The following is a 16,111-nucleotide window of genomic DNA, read 5'->3' on the forward strand; positions in this document are numbered from 1 at the left end:
TGAACTCCTGGCTTCAAGTGATTCACCCACGTTGGCTTCCCACAGTGTTGGGATTACCAGCGTTTGAGCCACAGCACCTGGCCTTTTTTTTTTTTTTTTTTTTTTTTTTTTTTGAGATGGAGTCTTGCTCTAAGGCTAGAGTGCAGTGGCACAATCTCGAGTCACTACAACCTCCGCCTCCCGGTTTCAAGCCATTACAGGCGCCCACCACGCTAATTTTTGTAAACTGTCGTCTCAGCTACTTGGGAGGCTGATGCACAAGAATCGCTTGCGCCTGGGAGGCAGAAGTTGCAGTAAGCCAAGATCAGTTCACTACACTCCAGCTTGGGCAACAGAACAAGACTCTTTCTCAAAAAAAACCAAAAATAAAAAATAAATAAATAAATTATATATAGATACACAAAAAAGAAAAAACTCAAGACAAACCTCATGGCCTAGAAATGTTGAATAATTAACAAAATGTATGTAATCAATGCATAAAATATATGTAGGTACTAGTCTATCTTATTTACTACCATAAAATGCACACAAATTACAAAATGTTAAAATTCGTCAAAATACACAGACCATACACGGCACCATCCACAGTTGAGATATGTAAATGAACAAAGATGTAGTATTAAATCATAACTGTGGCCGGGCACAGTGGCTCACACCGAGATGGGCGGATCACCTGAGGTCAGTAGTTCGAGATCACCCTGGCCAACATGGCAAAACCCCAAAAAATTAGCCAGGTGTGGTGTTGCACACCTGCAGTCCCAGCTACTTGGGGGGCTGAGGCAGGAGAATTGCTTTAACCTGGGAGGCGGAAGTTGCAGTGAGCGGAGATTATGCCACTGCACTCCACCCTAGGTGACAAAACTCCCTCTCAAAAAAAAGAAAAAAAAACCGAGAACTAGTTAGAAAGCTAAGAATGACAGGATTAATTTAACATTTAGATATACATCACCTTAAACAATACTGTTTTAATGGCATTGAGGGGACAAAAGCCAACCTAAGACTTTTTGCAGATGACAAAACTGTGGTCCAAGATCACTACTGAAGCAATGAAGCTAGTATCAAAGCCAACTGTAAGCCAGGTGAGGTGATGCATACCTGTAGTCCCAGCTACCCAGAAGGCTGAGGTGGAAGGATTGCTTGAGACTAGGAGTTGGGAATCCAGCCTGGGCAACACAGTAAGATCCCCATTTCCTAAATTTAAAAAACCTGAACTGAGGTTTATTTCTCCTTCCATTTTTTTTCCTTTCTACTGGTTCGGAAGTTATATTTATTCTTTCAATGTTTATCCTCGAAGTATAATGTACATTCTTACCTAAAGTCTAAATTCAAGTCATTTTCTTTAACCTACCCTTAAACATGAGGACCTTATAAACTTTACTTCTAAATGTCCCCACTAACTTACTTAACTGAGGCACATGCTTTCATTGTTCTCTCACACTAATTAGATGGGGAAACGAGGGAATGAAATGAAAATACCAGCCAGGGTTGGTGGCTCACGCCGGTAACCTCAGCACTTTCAGAGGCCCAGGTGGGTGGATCCCTTAAGCCTAGGAGTTGGGAGACCAGCTTGGGCAACATGGTGAAACCCGTCTCTATAAAATAAATACTAGAATCAGCTGGGTCTTGTGGTGTGCGCCTGTAATCCCAGCTACTCAGGAGGGGGAAAATCACTTGAGCCCAGGAGGTAGAGGGTGCAGTGGGCGATGATGGCATCACTGCACTCCAGCCTGGGTGACAGAGACCCTGCCCCCTAACACACACACACACACACACACACACACACACACACACACACACACACACCCCCCCCCCCACATATAATTGCTCAGTTTTAGCTTTCAATTTATGGTGTGAGGAACTACTTAAATGGTTTGCTTTCTTGTAGCCACATATAAACTTTCTGTACGTATAACCTGCCAGGAAGCTGAGACTAAGTTCACTAATGACCTAACTCTGGCAAGACACAGGGGACCTGCAAGAGAGATTTGTTGCATACTTTTATCTCAAAAAAATAAAAATAAAAATAAAAAAACACATACACACACCTGGTCCTGCGCAGTGGCTCACACCTGTAACCCCAACACCTTGGGAGACCAAGGCGGGAGGATTGCTTGAGCCCAAGAGTCTGAGACCAGCCTGGGCAACATCAAGACAAAAACTTAGCCAGGCGTGGCGACTGTAGTCCCAAGCTACTAGGGAGGATCACTTCAGCCCAGGAGTTCGAGGTTGCAGTGAGCTATGACCACAACACTGCACTCTAGCCTGGATGTGAGAGCCAGACCCTGTCTGCAAAAACAAAACAAAAACACACACCTGTCAGTGAAATACTGACTGCCAGAGCTATCCAGGAAACATTATAAAAAGGAGCTCTTTTTATAACAGCTATAGTACGACTCTCAAGCCCAATCTATACTGCTCATATCGAATCAATGGGGAAAGAGGCAGGTAATGGGAGTTTGAAATTAAAATTATATTTCCCATGAGTTCCCAGATGATTGTCAGGGTGACTTGAGAACCACTGCTCTACAAGAATGCAGAGAAAACAAAAGGTGGTAAGCAAAGATGTAAGTAAATCTCTAACTATAAGCAAACTAAGACATAATCATGACAGAGTGTAAGCCTATAGAATATCAATTTAAAAAACTTCACAGCAACCATTCCGTTCACAGGGAAGGCAGCTAACCTCTAAAGCGCACAAGATTAGAAAAAGAAAAAAAACAGAACCAGATCACTAAAAAAATAAGGCAAGATTGGGAAATCAGACCTACTGTATGGGAAACAGCACTTGTTTCCTTGAAGTCATGTAGTGTTTCCCTCCACTGTTCAAAAAATAGATTACGCCTGAGTGGCATTGTGCTGCTTTCAAAGCAATCCTATCTTGTTTCCCTCCAGCCCTTCTCCACTTCGTGCACACTACTGCCGATTCACCTAGCAACCAAACAGTGCTGGTGAGAGCTCCAGACGGCGCTTCCTGAAGACGCTTTGCGTCCGGATAATGTTCCCCCGAACAAGGCAACACCTCCGAAGTCTAAAGAACTACAATCCTCCCCACCACAGGCAGGGGCTCATGGAGTCGAGGGGAGCGATAACTATCTCCCAGCACAAGACGTGAGCGAGGCGTGAGGGGCGGAACTAGCCTCACCGGTCCCACAGAATAGTCCAAATGCTCCCGCTGGAGCCGCAGCGGCCCCAAACAATAGAGTTTTCCCGCCTCCTCAAGGCCCCGCCCCCTGCTCCAGAGCCGGCAAGGGAAGCGAACGCTCGCGCGCAAAACCCCGCCCTCAGCAAGGCCCCGCCCACCCCGACCCCTCAGGTCCAGCCTCCTTCCTCGTGCAGGGGTTTTTTTTTTTCTTTTGGCGCCAAATCTCCGTTGGTTATATTCCTGGGTTATCCAGGGACTCTACCCGAGGCACACGCTGGGGACAGAAGGGGAGTGAAGGCCAACTCGTGCGCCAGGGCCCCGCCTCCCGGCCAACCGCCCCGGGCCGGGGGAGGAAGAAGAGGGGCAGGCGATGGATACAGCCGCCGCTGCCCCCGGCAAGATGGCGGCCGCAAAAAGCGGGGCAGGGGGCGCCAGCCGACCGCCGTTACCGCTGGTGCGCGAGGCTCTCAAGCCAGAGGAGGACTGCTCCAGTGACCGGGCCTTCCCGAACAGCGACAGCTGCTCCCGGGAAGGCAAGTACGCCCGCCCACCGGTCTGTCCCTTCTCCGGAGCCCCCGTCCATTTGCCCTCCCCGCGGACTGGCCAGTGCCTCAAGCTTTCCAGTCCCGCTTACTTGTTGGCAGAAACCAGCTCCGCGGCGACGGCGGCAGTAGCTGTGGACTCAGTGGCCATCGTTCCCCTGAGGTGGCGAACCAGCGAACGGAATAGAGCCTGTGAGAAAAACAGGCAATTTGGGACGCCAGAAACTCACTCAGGGACAGAAAATGGCAGATTAGAGACCCCGCGCGGCTGGGGCCCTCTTATATACTAAGGCCCTTCGCCCCGCCCATCCACTTCCGGGTCCTCCCCCTCGGGTTTAAAGGGCCAGGACTCAACACCGCCCCACCGTCCGCCGCAGGCCTACCATTATCTAAGGACACCTCCTGCCCTCTCCATATGGCTCCGCGGCGTTGTTTCCCTCCCTAGCCCGCCTTGTCCGATAAACAGCAACTTCCTGCTTCTCCACCAAGTCGCATAAGAACTGGAATCTTGCCACTACAACTCCTGACAGGACGCCCCTGCGGCATCCAGAGACAGGGAAGCCAGTGCTGCTCTCCATGTTTAGGGCGAGTAGCCGAGAGTCTCCTTCCGGCCTGGATACTGAGGAAGGTGACTTAGACTTTCTCTCCGTCCTCTGAGTCGTAACGGACGGACACGCAAGAGCCGAGGACGGGTACTAGCAGCAGCGACTAGAACTGATCTGGGTGAGATCTGGGCCTCAGCAACAACTGACGCAAGAAGATTTTGTTCTAGGATTGGCTACAGCTGAAACTACCGCGCTTGATTCAAAGCTCGGGGCTGCAGCGGAAGGCGGCTGGCTCCTCCCTCTGAACCCGCCCCCTTTGGCTGGCCCAATCCGCTGATGCCATCGTCTTAGGCCCTACCCAGACTCCAAATCTGGCTGGTTTAATGCTCCCAGCGCTTTTCGTCCACTCCTGGCTATGATTTGCTGAGTGACTACTACATGTAGGGGTACTGTGATTAGACCCTTTAAAGCTATTAGCTATCTTGTTTAATCTTAACAATGCTACTAGTGAGATCGGTGTTAGTCTGTTTCTTAGAAAAATAAGCAAAGGGGCCAGGCGCGGTGGCTCACGCCTGTAATCCCAGCACTTTGAGAGGCCTAGGCTGATGGATCACGAGGTCAAGAGTTCAAGACCAGCCTGGCCAAGATGGTGAAACCCCGTCTCTACTAAAAAATACAAAAAGTAGCCGGGCGTGGTGGCGGGCGCCTATAATCCCAGCTACTCCGTGAGGCAAGAGAATATTTGAACCCGGGAGGCAGAAGTTGCAGTGAGCCGAGAGCTGGCCACTGCACTCCAACCTGGGCAACAGAGCAAGACTCTGTCTCAAAAATAAATAAATAATAAATAAATAAAATAAATAGGCCAAAGTTCCAGCCTGGCCAACATGGTGAAACCCCGTCTCTACTAAAAATACGAAAATTAGCCAGGCGTGGTGGCAGGCGCCTGTAATCCTAGCTACTCAGGAGGCTAAGGCAGGAGAATCACTTGAACCCGGGAGGCAGATGTTGCAGGGAGCCAAGATCTTGCCACTGCACTCCAGCCTGGGCAACAGAGCGAGACTCCATCTCAGAAAAAAAAAAAAAAAAAAAACAGGTCAAGGAGGTGTGACTTGTTCAGAAAGTTGCAAGACAAGTCAGTTATGGAAAGCAGTGTGCCTCATTTCCTGCAACTGGCTGACTGAAAAATAACTGGCAGGCTAAAAAGCTGCACTTCCTCACACCTGGAACATCATCCATTCCTTTTCACCATGGCCCAGTCTACGCTGATCAGAGTAGGGGTTTTTATTTCCTTTTAGGTTCCAGCATATTGGGAGAGATTCCTGGAGAGGATTCTTATTCCAATCTGTTACGGCTCTAAGAGGTTGAAATCTTTGGGGCTAGAGAGCTGGACATGAAAATGCCAATTCCTATGGCAAACACATGTGGGCTCTTCCGTTATTAGCTAGGTGACGTGAGCCAGGTCTGGTAACCAGGATTGTAATCGAATAGCTGGGATTAAGGTTAAGTGTGAAATGAGGACATATTAGTAGCCACCTCTTAAGGACATTTTGAGAATTACAGGTAATTAGCACTGTGTCGGATTCATGCTAAGCACTCATTGAATGGCTTACCACAGTCTGATGACATCGTAAATGGAGGGTGTGGGGAGGGGAGATCTCTACAAACTCCTTGCAGCCAAGGTTAGGGCCTGAGAAAAACTTTGCAATTGCTAGTGTGACCGATTCATCCATTAAATTAACATTCACTGAGTAACTATGAGATACAAGACTTTGTACTAGGTTCTGGGGACAAAAGACATGGACTCTACCTTTGAGGAACTCAGATAAATATATTTTGAAATATATTTTAGGCTGGGCGTGGTGGCAGTCACCTGTAATCTCAGCACTTTGGAAGGCCAAGGCAGGTGGATCACTTAAGGTCAGGAGTTCAAGACCAGATTAGCCAACACAGTGAAACCCCATCTGTACTAAAAATACAAAAATTAGCTGGGAGTGGTGGCAGCTGCCTGTAATCCCAGCTACTGGGGAGGCTGAGGCAAGAGAACCCCTTGACCCCAGGAGTTGGAGGCTGCAGTGAGCTGAGATTGTACTACTACACTCCAGCCTGGGTGACAGTGAGACTCCATCTCAAAAAAAATAAATAGCTGGGTGCAATGGCTCACGCCTGTAATCCCAACACTTTGGGAGGCCAAGGCGGGTGGATCACAAGGTCAGGAGATGAGACCATCCAAGCCAACATGGTAAAAACCCATCTGTACTAAAAATTCAAAAATTAGCTGGATGTGGTGGCAGGGGCCTGTAGTCCCAGCTACTCAGGAGGCTGCGGCAGGAGAATCACTTGAACCCAGGAGGTGGAGGTTGCAGTGAGCTGAGATTGCACCTCTGCACTCCAGCCTGGGTGACAGAGTGAGACTCTGTCTCAAAAATAAATAATAAATAAATAAAAATAAGGCCAGGCCCAGTGGCTCACGCCTGTAATCCCAGCAGTTTGGGAGGCTGAGGCAGGCGTGAATCACCTGAGGTCAGGAGTCCGAGACCAAAATCAAACTTCAGTTTCACAATTGTCTTTCCTGACACCTGGCTTTTCAAATACTTCAGAAGGGCCCCTGCAGTGTCCAGAAAAGAGAGGTAAACAGGATTATTTGAAACATTTAGGTACATGGGACTATGTTCAATCTTCTTTAGGTTATATTTTGGTGAATAATACATATTCCGAAATTGTAGGGAATTTCTAAAATTCTAATGTCTGAGTATATGCTCTCAATCATAATTAAGTTTTGTAAACCACGGAGATAATCAAACTTCTTTGTCAATTGTGCTTCTAAGTGTAACTACCCTGAACATTTTGTTATTCACAGATAATTGTTGTTTTGTTTTAATCCTTTTCAAAACATGGTTTATAATAAGCTATAGAACTTTGACAGGTACTCTCAAATACAGGTTTCTGATAACTTTGGAGATTGTGACATTGGAATAAAGGAAAAACATACAAGATTCATGAAGAGCTAAAATGTTCATAAATATCAAGTAAAACAAGAGTTCAATGAATGTACTCAAGAAACTGAAGCAAACTTTTTAACTTTTGCTTGGAATATTGCTGATCCTTGTTTTGTTTTTCGGAGTCAAGGAAACTTATTTTGAACTATTTATGGCCTTTCATAAATTGAATAAGGTATACTCTTGTGACCAAAATCTAGAGCATGTTTTTTGTTTCTCTCTGCCTTGTTCCTCTGGAATTTGGAAACTATCTGTGAGTATTCTTTTTTGTTTGTTTTTTGAGATGAAGTCTCATTCTTGTCCCCCAGGCACAAGTGCAATGTCATGATCTCGGCTCACTGTAACCTCTGCCTCCCGGGTTCAAGCGATTCTCCTGCCTCAGCCTCCCGAGTAGCTGGGATTACAGGCGCCTGCCACCACGCCTGGCTAATTTTTATATTTTTAGTAGAGACGGGGTTTCACCATGTTGGCCAGGCTGGTCTCGAACCCTTGACCTCAGGTGATCCGCTCACCTCGGCCTCCCAAAGTGCTGGAATTACAGGCGTGAGCCACTGCACCCGGCCTCTGTGAGTATTTTTAACTTGTGGTAATATAGTTGTTTGCATCAGTGCAGTAAGAATCCATTTTCTTTTGCAACAGGATGCAATTGGAGAAACTGGTTGTTTTACCAAGGCTTTGAATGCAAGGGTATGCTTCCCTTTAAGCAGTCAAGCTCGAGTTGCAGAGCCAAAAAAATCCCCCTGGGGAAAAAACTGGCTTCATACCCTTGCCTACACAGTCCCTGTGCAGGATTCCTGACCTGTGGTCAGTAAAGAATGCCACTTTTTTTTTTTTTTTTTTTTTTTGAGACAGAGTCTCGCTCTGTTGCCCAGACTGGAGTGCAGTGACATGATCTTGGCTCACTGCAACCTCCATCTCCCAGGTTCAAGCTATTCTCCTGCCTCAGCCTCCTGAGTAGCTGGGACTACAGGCATGTGGCACCACACCCGGCTAATTTTTTTTTTGTATTTTTGGTAGAGACGGGGTTTCACCATGTCAGCCAGGGATGGTCTCAATCTCCTGACCTTGTGATATGCCCGCCTCGGCCTCCCAAAGTGCTGGGATTACAGGCATGAGCCACCGCGCCCGGCCAAGAATGTCACTTTCTTTTTTTTTTTTTTTTTTTTTTTTTTTTTTTGAGACGGAGTCTCGCTCTGTAGCCCAGGCTGGAGTGCAGTGGCCGGATCTCAGCTCACTGCAAGCTCCGCCTCCCGGGTTCACGCCATTCTCTGGCCTCAGCCTCCCGAGTAGCTGGGACTACAGGCGCCCGCCACCTCGCCCGGCTAGTTTTTTGTATTTCTTAGTAGAGACGGGGTTTCACCGTGTTATCCAGGATGGTCTCGATCTCCTGACCTCGTGATCCACCCGTCTCGGCCTCCCAAAGTGCTGGGATTACAGGCTTGAGCCACCGCGCCCGGCCAAGAATGTCACTTTCTAACTGGCCCAGGAGTTCCAAGTTTATCTTGGGACCTTAAGAGAAGAGGATCACCCAACTCACAGGTATTTGAGGATAAAAACCCTTGGCTGGGCTGGGCTTTAAAAGGTCTTCTCTAAGAGTCCTTGTGAAACAGAGTTGCATCAAAGCCAATGTAAAAGGCCTATGTAGAAATAGTTATTCTTGCTGCACTGTATGCAACTAATTAGGCCAACTATAAGACTAAAGTCTATTTTGCAAACAACTCAGTCCTATCATGATTTTTCAACAAAAATAAGAACTGGTAACAAAAGAAAATTTGAAAAAAAAAAAATGAGGACTGCTAAGAAAGAAATTATGTTTCAAAACGTATACATATGTCATTAAATTATTTTTGTTTGTTTGTTTTATTTGTTTTTTGAGACGGAGTCTTGCTCTGTTGCCAGGCTGGAGCGCAGTGGCACGATCTCGGCTCACTGCAACCTCTGCCCCCAGGGTTCAAGCAATCCTCCTGCCTCAGCCTCCTGAGTAGCTGGAACTACAGGTGCGCACCACCACAGCTAATTTTTGTATTTTTAGTAGAGATGGGGTTTCACCATGTTGGCCAGGATGGTCTGGATAACTTGACCTCATGATCCACCCACCTTGGCCTCCCAAAGTGCTGGGATTACAGGCATGAGCCACTGCGCCCAGCTTCATTTGTCATTAAATTCTAAACTCATTAGTTGTTTTTAAGTCTTTCCCTACATTTTAGACTAGCCCTGCTTGTTCCTGTGAACCAACCAGCAATCTCCAGCTACAACTCAGAAAGAACAAAAGGGATGAGTAATGTAGAAATCTGAATCAATATTCTAGTTCTGAGCAATTATACATCAAATCCCGCCCGGCAATGAGAATAAATAGGGTGCCCATCACCCGGAGGTTTCCTTTTTGGAAAGCAAGACCAAGGGAGCTAACCAAAGACAAGCACCATGCACCCAAATCCTAGCAGGCATAACTATAGCCTCCAGTTATCTGGGTGTGTCACAAGACATCCTTTTCTCTCCCTTGTTACAGGAGGACTCAATTCCACAGCTTCACTTTAGCATTTGGCTCACGATAAAGAGTCCGTGCAATGCAACTCCCTCCAAGACACATTTTTGTCTCAAACTCAATTCCAAGCTTCGGGTCAAAGCTCTAGGAAAGAAGACTGGATCTGAGGGATCCAGAGGAAGATGACAATGGAAGTTAAAAGGCACGGCACAGGTGAGTGTGGCTGACTCCTGCCGGTTAAGCCAAGCTTCCTGTTTCATGAATAAAAGTCATGCTAGTATCCATGGCATAAAGGAAGTCTAGGGAATTCAAGGCTACTGACAGCAGGGGAGATAAGGCATATGTGGGTAGAGTGAATAATTCCCACCCCCACCCCCCCTAGTTAACATGGGCGAAAGCCTCTTTAACACCCATGGGTGGCATGCTGTTGCAGTCACCAGAACTCAGGGACACAAGGATGGTGGAAAGAAAAAGGAATGCCTCACTTTCCCTCCCTCACATACCCCAGGTATTTGCTAGGAAGAGAAAGGAACCAGGGGTGCCTGCTTCCCTCTTTCTGGATGAGTAGCCATTCACCTTTAGTTTGTATTTCTTTTGAGTGCATCTTGAACTCCTGGGACTCCTTTGAAAAAACACTTTTTTTTCTTTTTCCTCCCCTGTTCTCTCTTTACAAATAGGTAATTGTGTCTCCACACGACGGGATACTCCCCTCAGATACATCCTCCAAACTGAGAAAGAGTTAATTTCCCGAACTTTAAAGTGGCTGACTTAGGATTGGGCCCAGGGGAAGGGAACCCAGAAGCCTGACATGCCAGCAAAAGGGTGAAAGTGTTTTTACCAGCTGGGCTTTTGGCCTCCCTCTCCCATGCAAACTGGTAAAGGGTCTCAGTATTTTTCACCTGTCCTTACCCTTGTTTTAGTTTTGACACATGTTTTCTAATAACCCAGTTTGTCTCTTCTCAGCTTCAGGTCATCAAACTCAAACAGACATGCAACCAGAGCCTTGGATGATGGCCCCTTCTGCAGGGGACCCTAAGATAGGCCTCTGAGAGAGATCTGACTGCCATCTTCCCAAAACAGCACCCCCTGCCAGCAGGAAGCAGTTAAGATCGGTCTTTCTCCTTAGCCTCACTCTAAGGGCAGTTAGATGTACTTCTTTTTTTTTTTTTTTTTTTTTTGAGACGGAGTCTCGCTCTGCCGCCCAGGCTGGAGTAGAGTGGCCTGATCTCAGCTCACTGCAAGCTTCCGCCTCCTGGGTTTACGCCATTCTCCTGCCTCAGCCTCCCGAGTAGCTGGGACTACAGGCGCCCGCCACCTCGCCCGGCTAGTTTTTTGTGTTTTTAGTAGAGACGGGGTTTCACCGTGTTAGCCAGGATAGTCTCGATCTCCTGACCTCGTGATCCGCCCGTCTCGGCCTCCCAAAGTGCCGGGATTACAGGCTTGAGCCACCGCGCCCGGCCAGATGTACTTCTTTAGATGGGGAAATGAGACAGCCAAGTATAAAGGAGTTCCCAGAGAACCTCTAACTGGCCTGTGCACTGGGAGAATGGGGTGGAGCCATGGAAGTTCACGCTGTTTGCAGTGGGGAGGAGCCTGGCCCCTCCTGTTCCTGTGAGGAACCTGGGATTCAATCTGTGAGATGAGGGCCTGTTAACAGGAATCCCTCTCTTGCTTTGCTGTGTTGTTTTTCCTTTTTCCCCAATAAATTCCATCCTCCTTGCCCCTCAAAGTTTCTGCGAGCCTATTCTTTCCTGTTCATGTGAAAAGAACCTGGATTTTCCTACAACCACAGTGATTAGACAAAGATGTCTGGTGCTAATTTTTCAGGTAAGTTGTTAACAACAACAAAATAGACATTTGCTATAGAGAATGTTAATGTTAGGCAGGGTGAGATGTTTGAGTCAAGACTAATTTCTGAACAGTCTGGAAAAGAAATAAAGTAATCCCATTTACAACAGCTACAAATAAAATCAAATACCTAGGAATTAGCTTAACCAAAGAAAAAAATATCTATATTGAAAACCATAAAACACAAAATAAATTGAAGAGGACACAAAAAAATGGAAAGATACTCCATGTTCATGAATTGGAAGAATCAATATTGTTAAAATGTCCATAGTACTGAAAGCAATCTATAGATTCAATGTAATCACTATCAAAATATCAGTAACATTCTTTACAGAAATGGAAAAAACAATCATAAAATTTATATGGAACCACAAAAGACCCAGAATAGCCAAAGCTATACTAAGCAAAAAGAACAAAACTGAAGGAATCACATTATCTTACTTCAAATTTTGTTACAGAGCTATAGTAACCAAAACAGCATGGTACTGGCATAAAAACAGACATATAGACCAATGGAACAGAATAGAGGACTCAGAAACAAATCCAAACACCTACAGTGAACTCACTGTCAACAAAGGTGCCAAGAACACATACTGGGGAAAAGACAGTTTCTTCAATAAGTGGTGCTGGGAAAACAGGATATCCATATGCAGAAGAACAAAACTAGACCCCTATCTCTCACCATATACAAAAATTAAATCAAAATGAATTAAAGACTTAAATCTAAGACCTTGAGATATGAAACGACTACAAGAAAAGGGAGAAACTCTCCAGGACATTGATCTGGGTAAAATTTCTTGAGTAATACCCCACAAGCACAGGCAACCAAAGTAAAAATGGACAAATGGGATCACATCTAGTTAAAAAGCCTCTGTACAGCATAGGAAATAATCAATAAAGTGAAGAGATAATCCACAGAATAGGAAAAAAATATTTGCAAACTACCTCTCTTACAAGGGATTAATAACCAGAATATATAAGAAGGACAAACAACTCTATGGGAAAAAATATAATCCAGTGAAAACAGGCAAAACATTTGAATAGACATTTCTCAAAAGAAGACATACAAATGGAAAACAGGCATATGAAAAGGTGCTCAACATCACGGATCATCAGAGAAATGCAAATCAAAGCTACAATGAGATATCATCTCACCCCAGTTAAAATGGCTTATATCCAAAAGATTGGCAATAACAAATGCTGGTGAGGATGTGGAGAAAAGGGAACCCTCAAACACTGTTGGTGGGAATGTAAATTAGTGCAACTACTATGGAGAACATTTTAGAGGTTTCTTAAAAAACTAAAAATAGAGCTACGATATGATCCAGCAATCTCACTGCTGAGTATATACCCAAAAGAAGGGAAATCAGTGTATCAGAGAGATCTGCACTTCCGTGTTTGTTGCAGCACTGTTCACAAAGATTTGGGAGCAGCTGGGTGCAGTGGCTCACACCTGTAATCCCAACACTTTGGCAGGCCAAGAACCTAGGAGTCTTGAACCTAGGAGTTCAAAACCAGTTTGGGAGGGCCAGGTGCGATGACTCACGCCTGTAATCCCAGCACTTTGGCAGGCCAAGGCGGGCAGATCACTGGAGGTCAAGAGTTCAAGACCCACCTGGCCAACATGGGGAAGCCCCATCCCTACCAAAAATACAAAAAATGAGCCAGATGTCTTGGCGGGCACTTGTAATCCCAGCTACTCGGGAGACTGAGGCAGGAGAATGGCTTGAACCTGGGAGGTGGGAGGTTACAATGAGCTGAGATGGCACCACTGCACTCCAGCCTGGGTGACAGAGCGAGACTCCATCACAAAACAAACAAACAAACAAACAAAAAACAGCCTGGGCAACATAAGGAGACCTCATCTCTACAAAAATTAAAAAAAAAAAAAAAAAATTATCCACATGAGATGGTGCATACCTGTGGTCCCAGCTACTCAGAAGGCTGAGGTGGGAGGATTGCTTGAGCCTAAGAGGAAGATTTGGAAGCAACATAAGTGTCCTTTAACAGATGAAGGATACAGAAAATGTGGTACTTATACACGAAGGAGCCATAAAAACGAATGAATCCTGTTATTTGCAACAATATGGATGAAACTGGAGGTCGTTATGCTAAGTGAAATAAGCAAGGCACAGAAATACAAACATCACATGTTCTCACTTATTTGTGGGATCTGAAAAATTTTTTTTAAATGAATTCATGGAGATAGAGGGTAGAAGGATGGTTATCAAAGGCTGGGAAAGGTAGTTGGGGGCTGTGGGAGGTGTGGATGGTTAATGGTTACAAAAAATAGAAAGAATGAATAAGCCCTAGTATTTGATAGCACAACAAGGTGACTATAATCAATTATAATTTAATTGTACATTTTAAAATAACTAAGGGTATAATTAGATTGTAACACAAAGGGTAAATACTTGAGGGGATGGATACCCCATTTACTCTGATGTGTTATTATGCATTGCATGAGACGGGGTGTGGTGGCTCATGCCTGTAATCCCAGCACTGCGAGAGGCTGAGGCAGGAGAGCTCCTTCAGTTCAGGAGTTCAAGACCAGCCTGGTCAACATGGCGAAAACCATTCTCTTCTAAAAATACAAAAATTAGCCAGGCTTGGTGGCAGGCGCCTGTATTCACAGCTACTCGGGAGGCTGAGGCAGGAGAATCACTTGAACCGGGGAGGCGGAGGTTACAGTGAGCCAAGATTGCGCCACTGCATTCCAGCCTGGGTGACAGAGCAAGACTCCATCTCAGAAAATAATAATAATAAGCCGGGCGCGGTGGCTCATGCCTGTAATCCCAGCACTCTGGGAGGCCGAGGCGGGCGGATCACGAGGTCAGGAGATCGAGACCATCCTGGCTAACACAGTAGAAACCTTGCCTCTATTAAAAAAATACAAAAAATTAGCCAGGCGTGGTGGCGGGCGCCTGTAGTCCCAGCTACTCAGGAGGCTGAGGCAGGAGAGAGGTGTGAACCTGGGAGGCAGAACTTGCAGTGAACCAAGATTGCACCACTATACTCCAGCCTGGGCTACAGAGCGAGACTCCGTCTCAAAAATAAAAAAAAGAAAAAAAGAAAATAATAATAATAATAATAAACCGGGTGCAGTGGCTCACGCCTGTAATCCCAACAGTTTGGGAGGCCCAGGCAGGCGGATCACGAGGACAGGAGATCCAGACCATCCTGGCTAACATGGTAAAACCCCGTCTCTACTAAAAATACAAAAAATTAGCCAGGCGTGGTGGCAGGCGCCTGTAGTCACAGTTACTCGAAGTCCTAGCTACTCGGGAGGCTGAGGCAGGAGAATGGCGTGAACTTGGGAGGCAGAGCTTGCAGTGAGCTGAGATCGCGCCACTGCACTCCAGCCTGGGTGACAGAGCCAGACTCTGTCTCAAAAATAAATAAATAAATAATAAATAAATAATAACAATTTTTGTCTGGGTACAGCAGCTCATGCCTATAATCCCAGCACTTTGGGAGGCTGAGGTGGGCGGATCACGAGGTCAGGAGTTCAAGACCAGCCTGGCCAACACAGTGAAACCCCATCTCTACTAAATATACAAAAAATTAGCTGCGCATGGTCGTGGGCGCCTGTAATTCCAGCTACTCCGGAGGCTCAGGCAGGAGAATCACATGAACCTGGGAGGCGGAGGTGGCAGTGAGCAGAGATCACACCACTGCACTCCAGCCTGGGTGACAGTGCAATTTTTTTTTCTTTGAGATGGAGTCTTGCTCTGTTGCCAGGCTGGAGTGCAGTGGCGCAATCTTGGTTTACTGTAACCTCCACCTCCCAGGTTCAAGCGATCCTCCTGTCTCAGCCTCTTGAGTAGCTGGGACTGCAGGCGCCCGCCACCACGCCCAGCTAATTTTTTTTCTATTTTTAGTAGAAACAGGGTTTCACTGTGTTAGCCAGGATGGTCTTGATCTCCTGGCCTCGTGATCCTCTTGCTTCGGCCTCCCAAAGTCCTGGGATTACAAGCGTGAGCCACCGTGCCCGACTGGCTCTGTCATTAAAAAAAAAAAAAAAAAAGACTAACTTCCAACATGCTTTCATGCTTTCTTCCACCTCCTTTTGATCCATTTGATCCACTCCTCTAATCCATTGTTTCTACTGAACTGGAGTGGTTTTTGTTTTTTTTTCTGGGTTTTTTTTTTTTTTTTTTTTTTGAGACACAGTCTGTCACCCAGGCTGGGGTGCAGTGGTACAATAATGGCTCACTGCAGCGTCAGTCTCCCCAGGCTCAGGTGATCCTCCCACCTCAGCCTCCCAACTAGCTGGGACTATAGGTGCATGCCACCATGCCCAGCTAATTTCTGTATTTTTTGTAGAGACAGGATTTTGCCATGAAGCCCAGGCTAGTCCCAAACTCCTAGGCTCAAGCAATCAGCCTTCTTCAGCCTCCCAAAGTAGTAGGATTACAGGCATGAGCCACCATGCTGTTGTAAGGCACAAATTATGACATGTTACTCCTGCTGAAAACTCTTCCATCGTTTCCCATTGCATTAAGGGAAAAAAAGAAAAAAAACTGGAGCTGGGTGCAGTGACTCACACCTAT

At 46.2% G+C, this 16,111-nt stretch overlaps 1 protein-coding gene across 8 annotated transcripts in view; it reads right to left on the minus strand.

The window, feature by feature from the left end:
* The window catches only part of NASP (nuclear autoantigenic sperm protein), a 39,658-nt gene extending 35,721 nt beyond the window's left edge, over nucleotides 1-3,937 (minus strand). For all 8 annotated transcript variants that reach the window (XM_074008002.1, XM_045371948.1, XM_074007997.1 and 5 more), the window contains exon 1: nucleotides 3,777-3,937. In XM_074008002.1, the coding sequence (XP_073864103.1) occupies nucleotides 3,777-3,835 (59 nt within the window). In that variant the 5' untranslated portion in view covers nucleotides 3,836-3,937. The remainder of the gene's footprint in view (nucleotides 1-3,776) is intronic.
* Nucleotides 3,938-16,111: the final 12,174 nt, after the last annotated feature.

The sequence above is a fragment of the Macaca fascicularis genome, chromosome 1, assembly GCF_037993035.2.
Source record: "Macaca fascicularis isolate 582-1 chromosome 1, T2T-MFA8v1.1".
NCBI classification, from domain to species: Eukaryota; Metazoa; Chordata; class Mammalia; order Primates; family Cercopithecidae; genus Macaca; species Macaca fascicularis.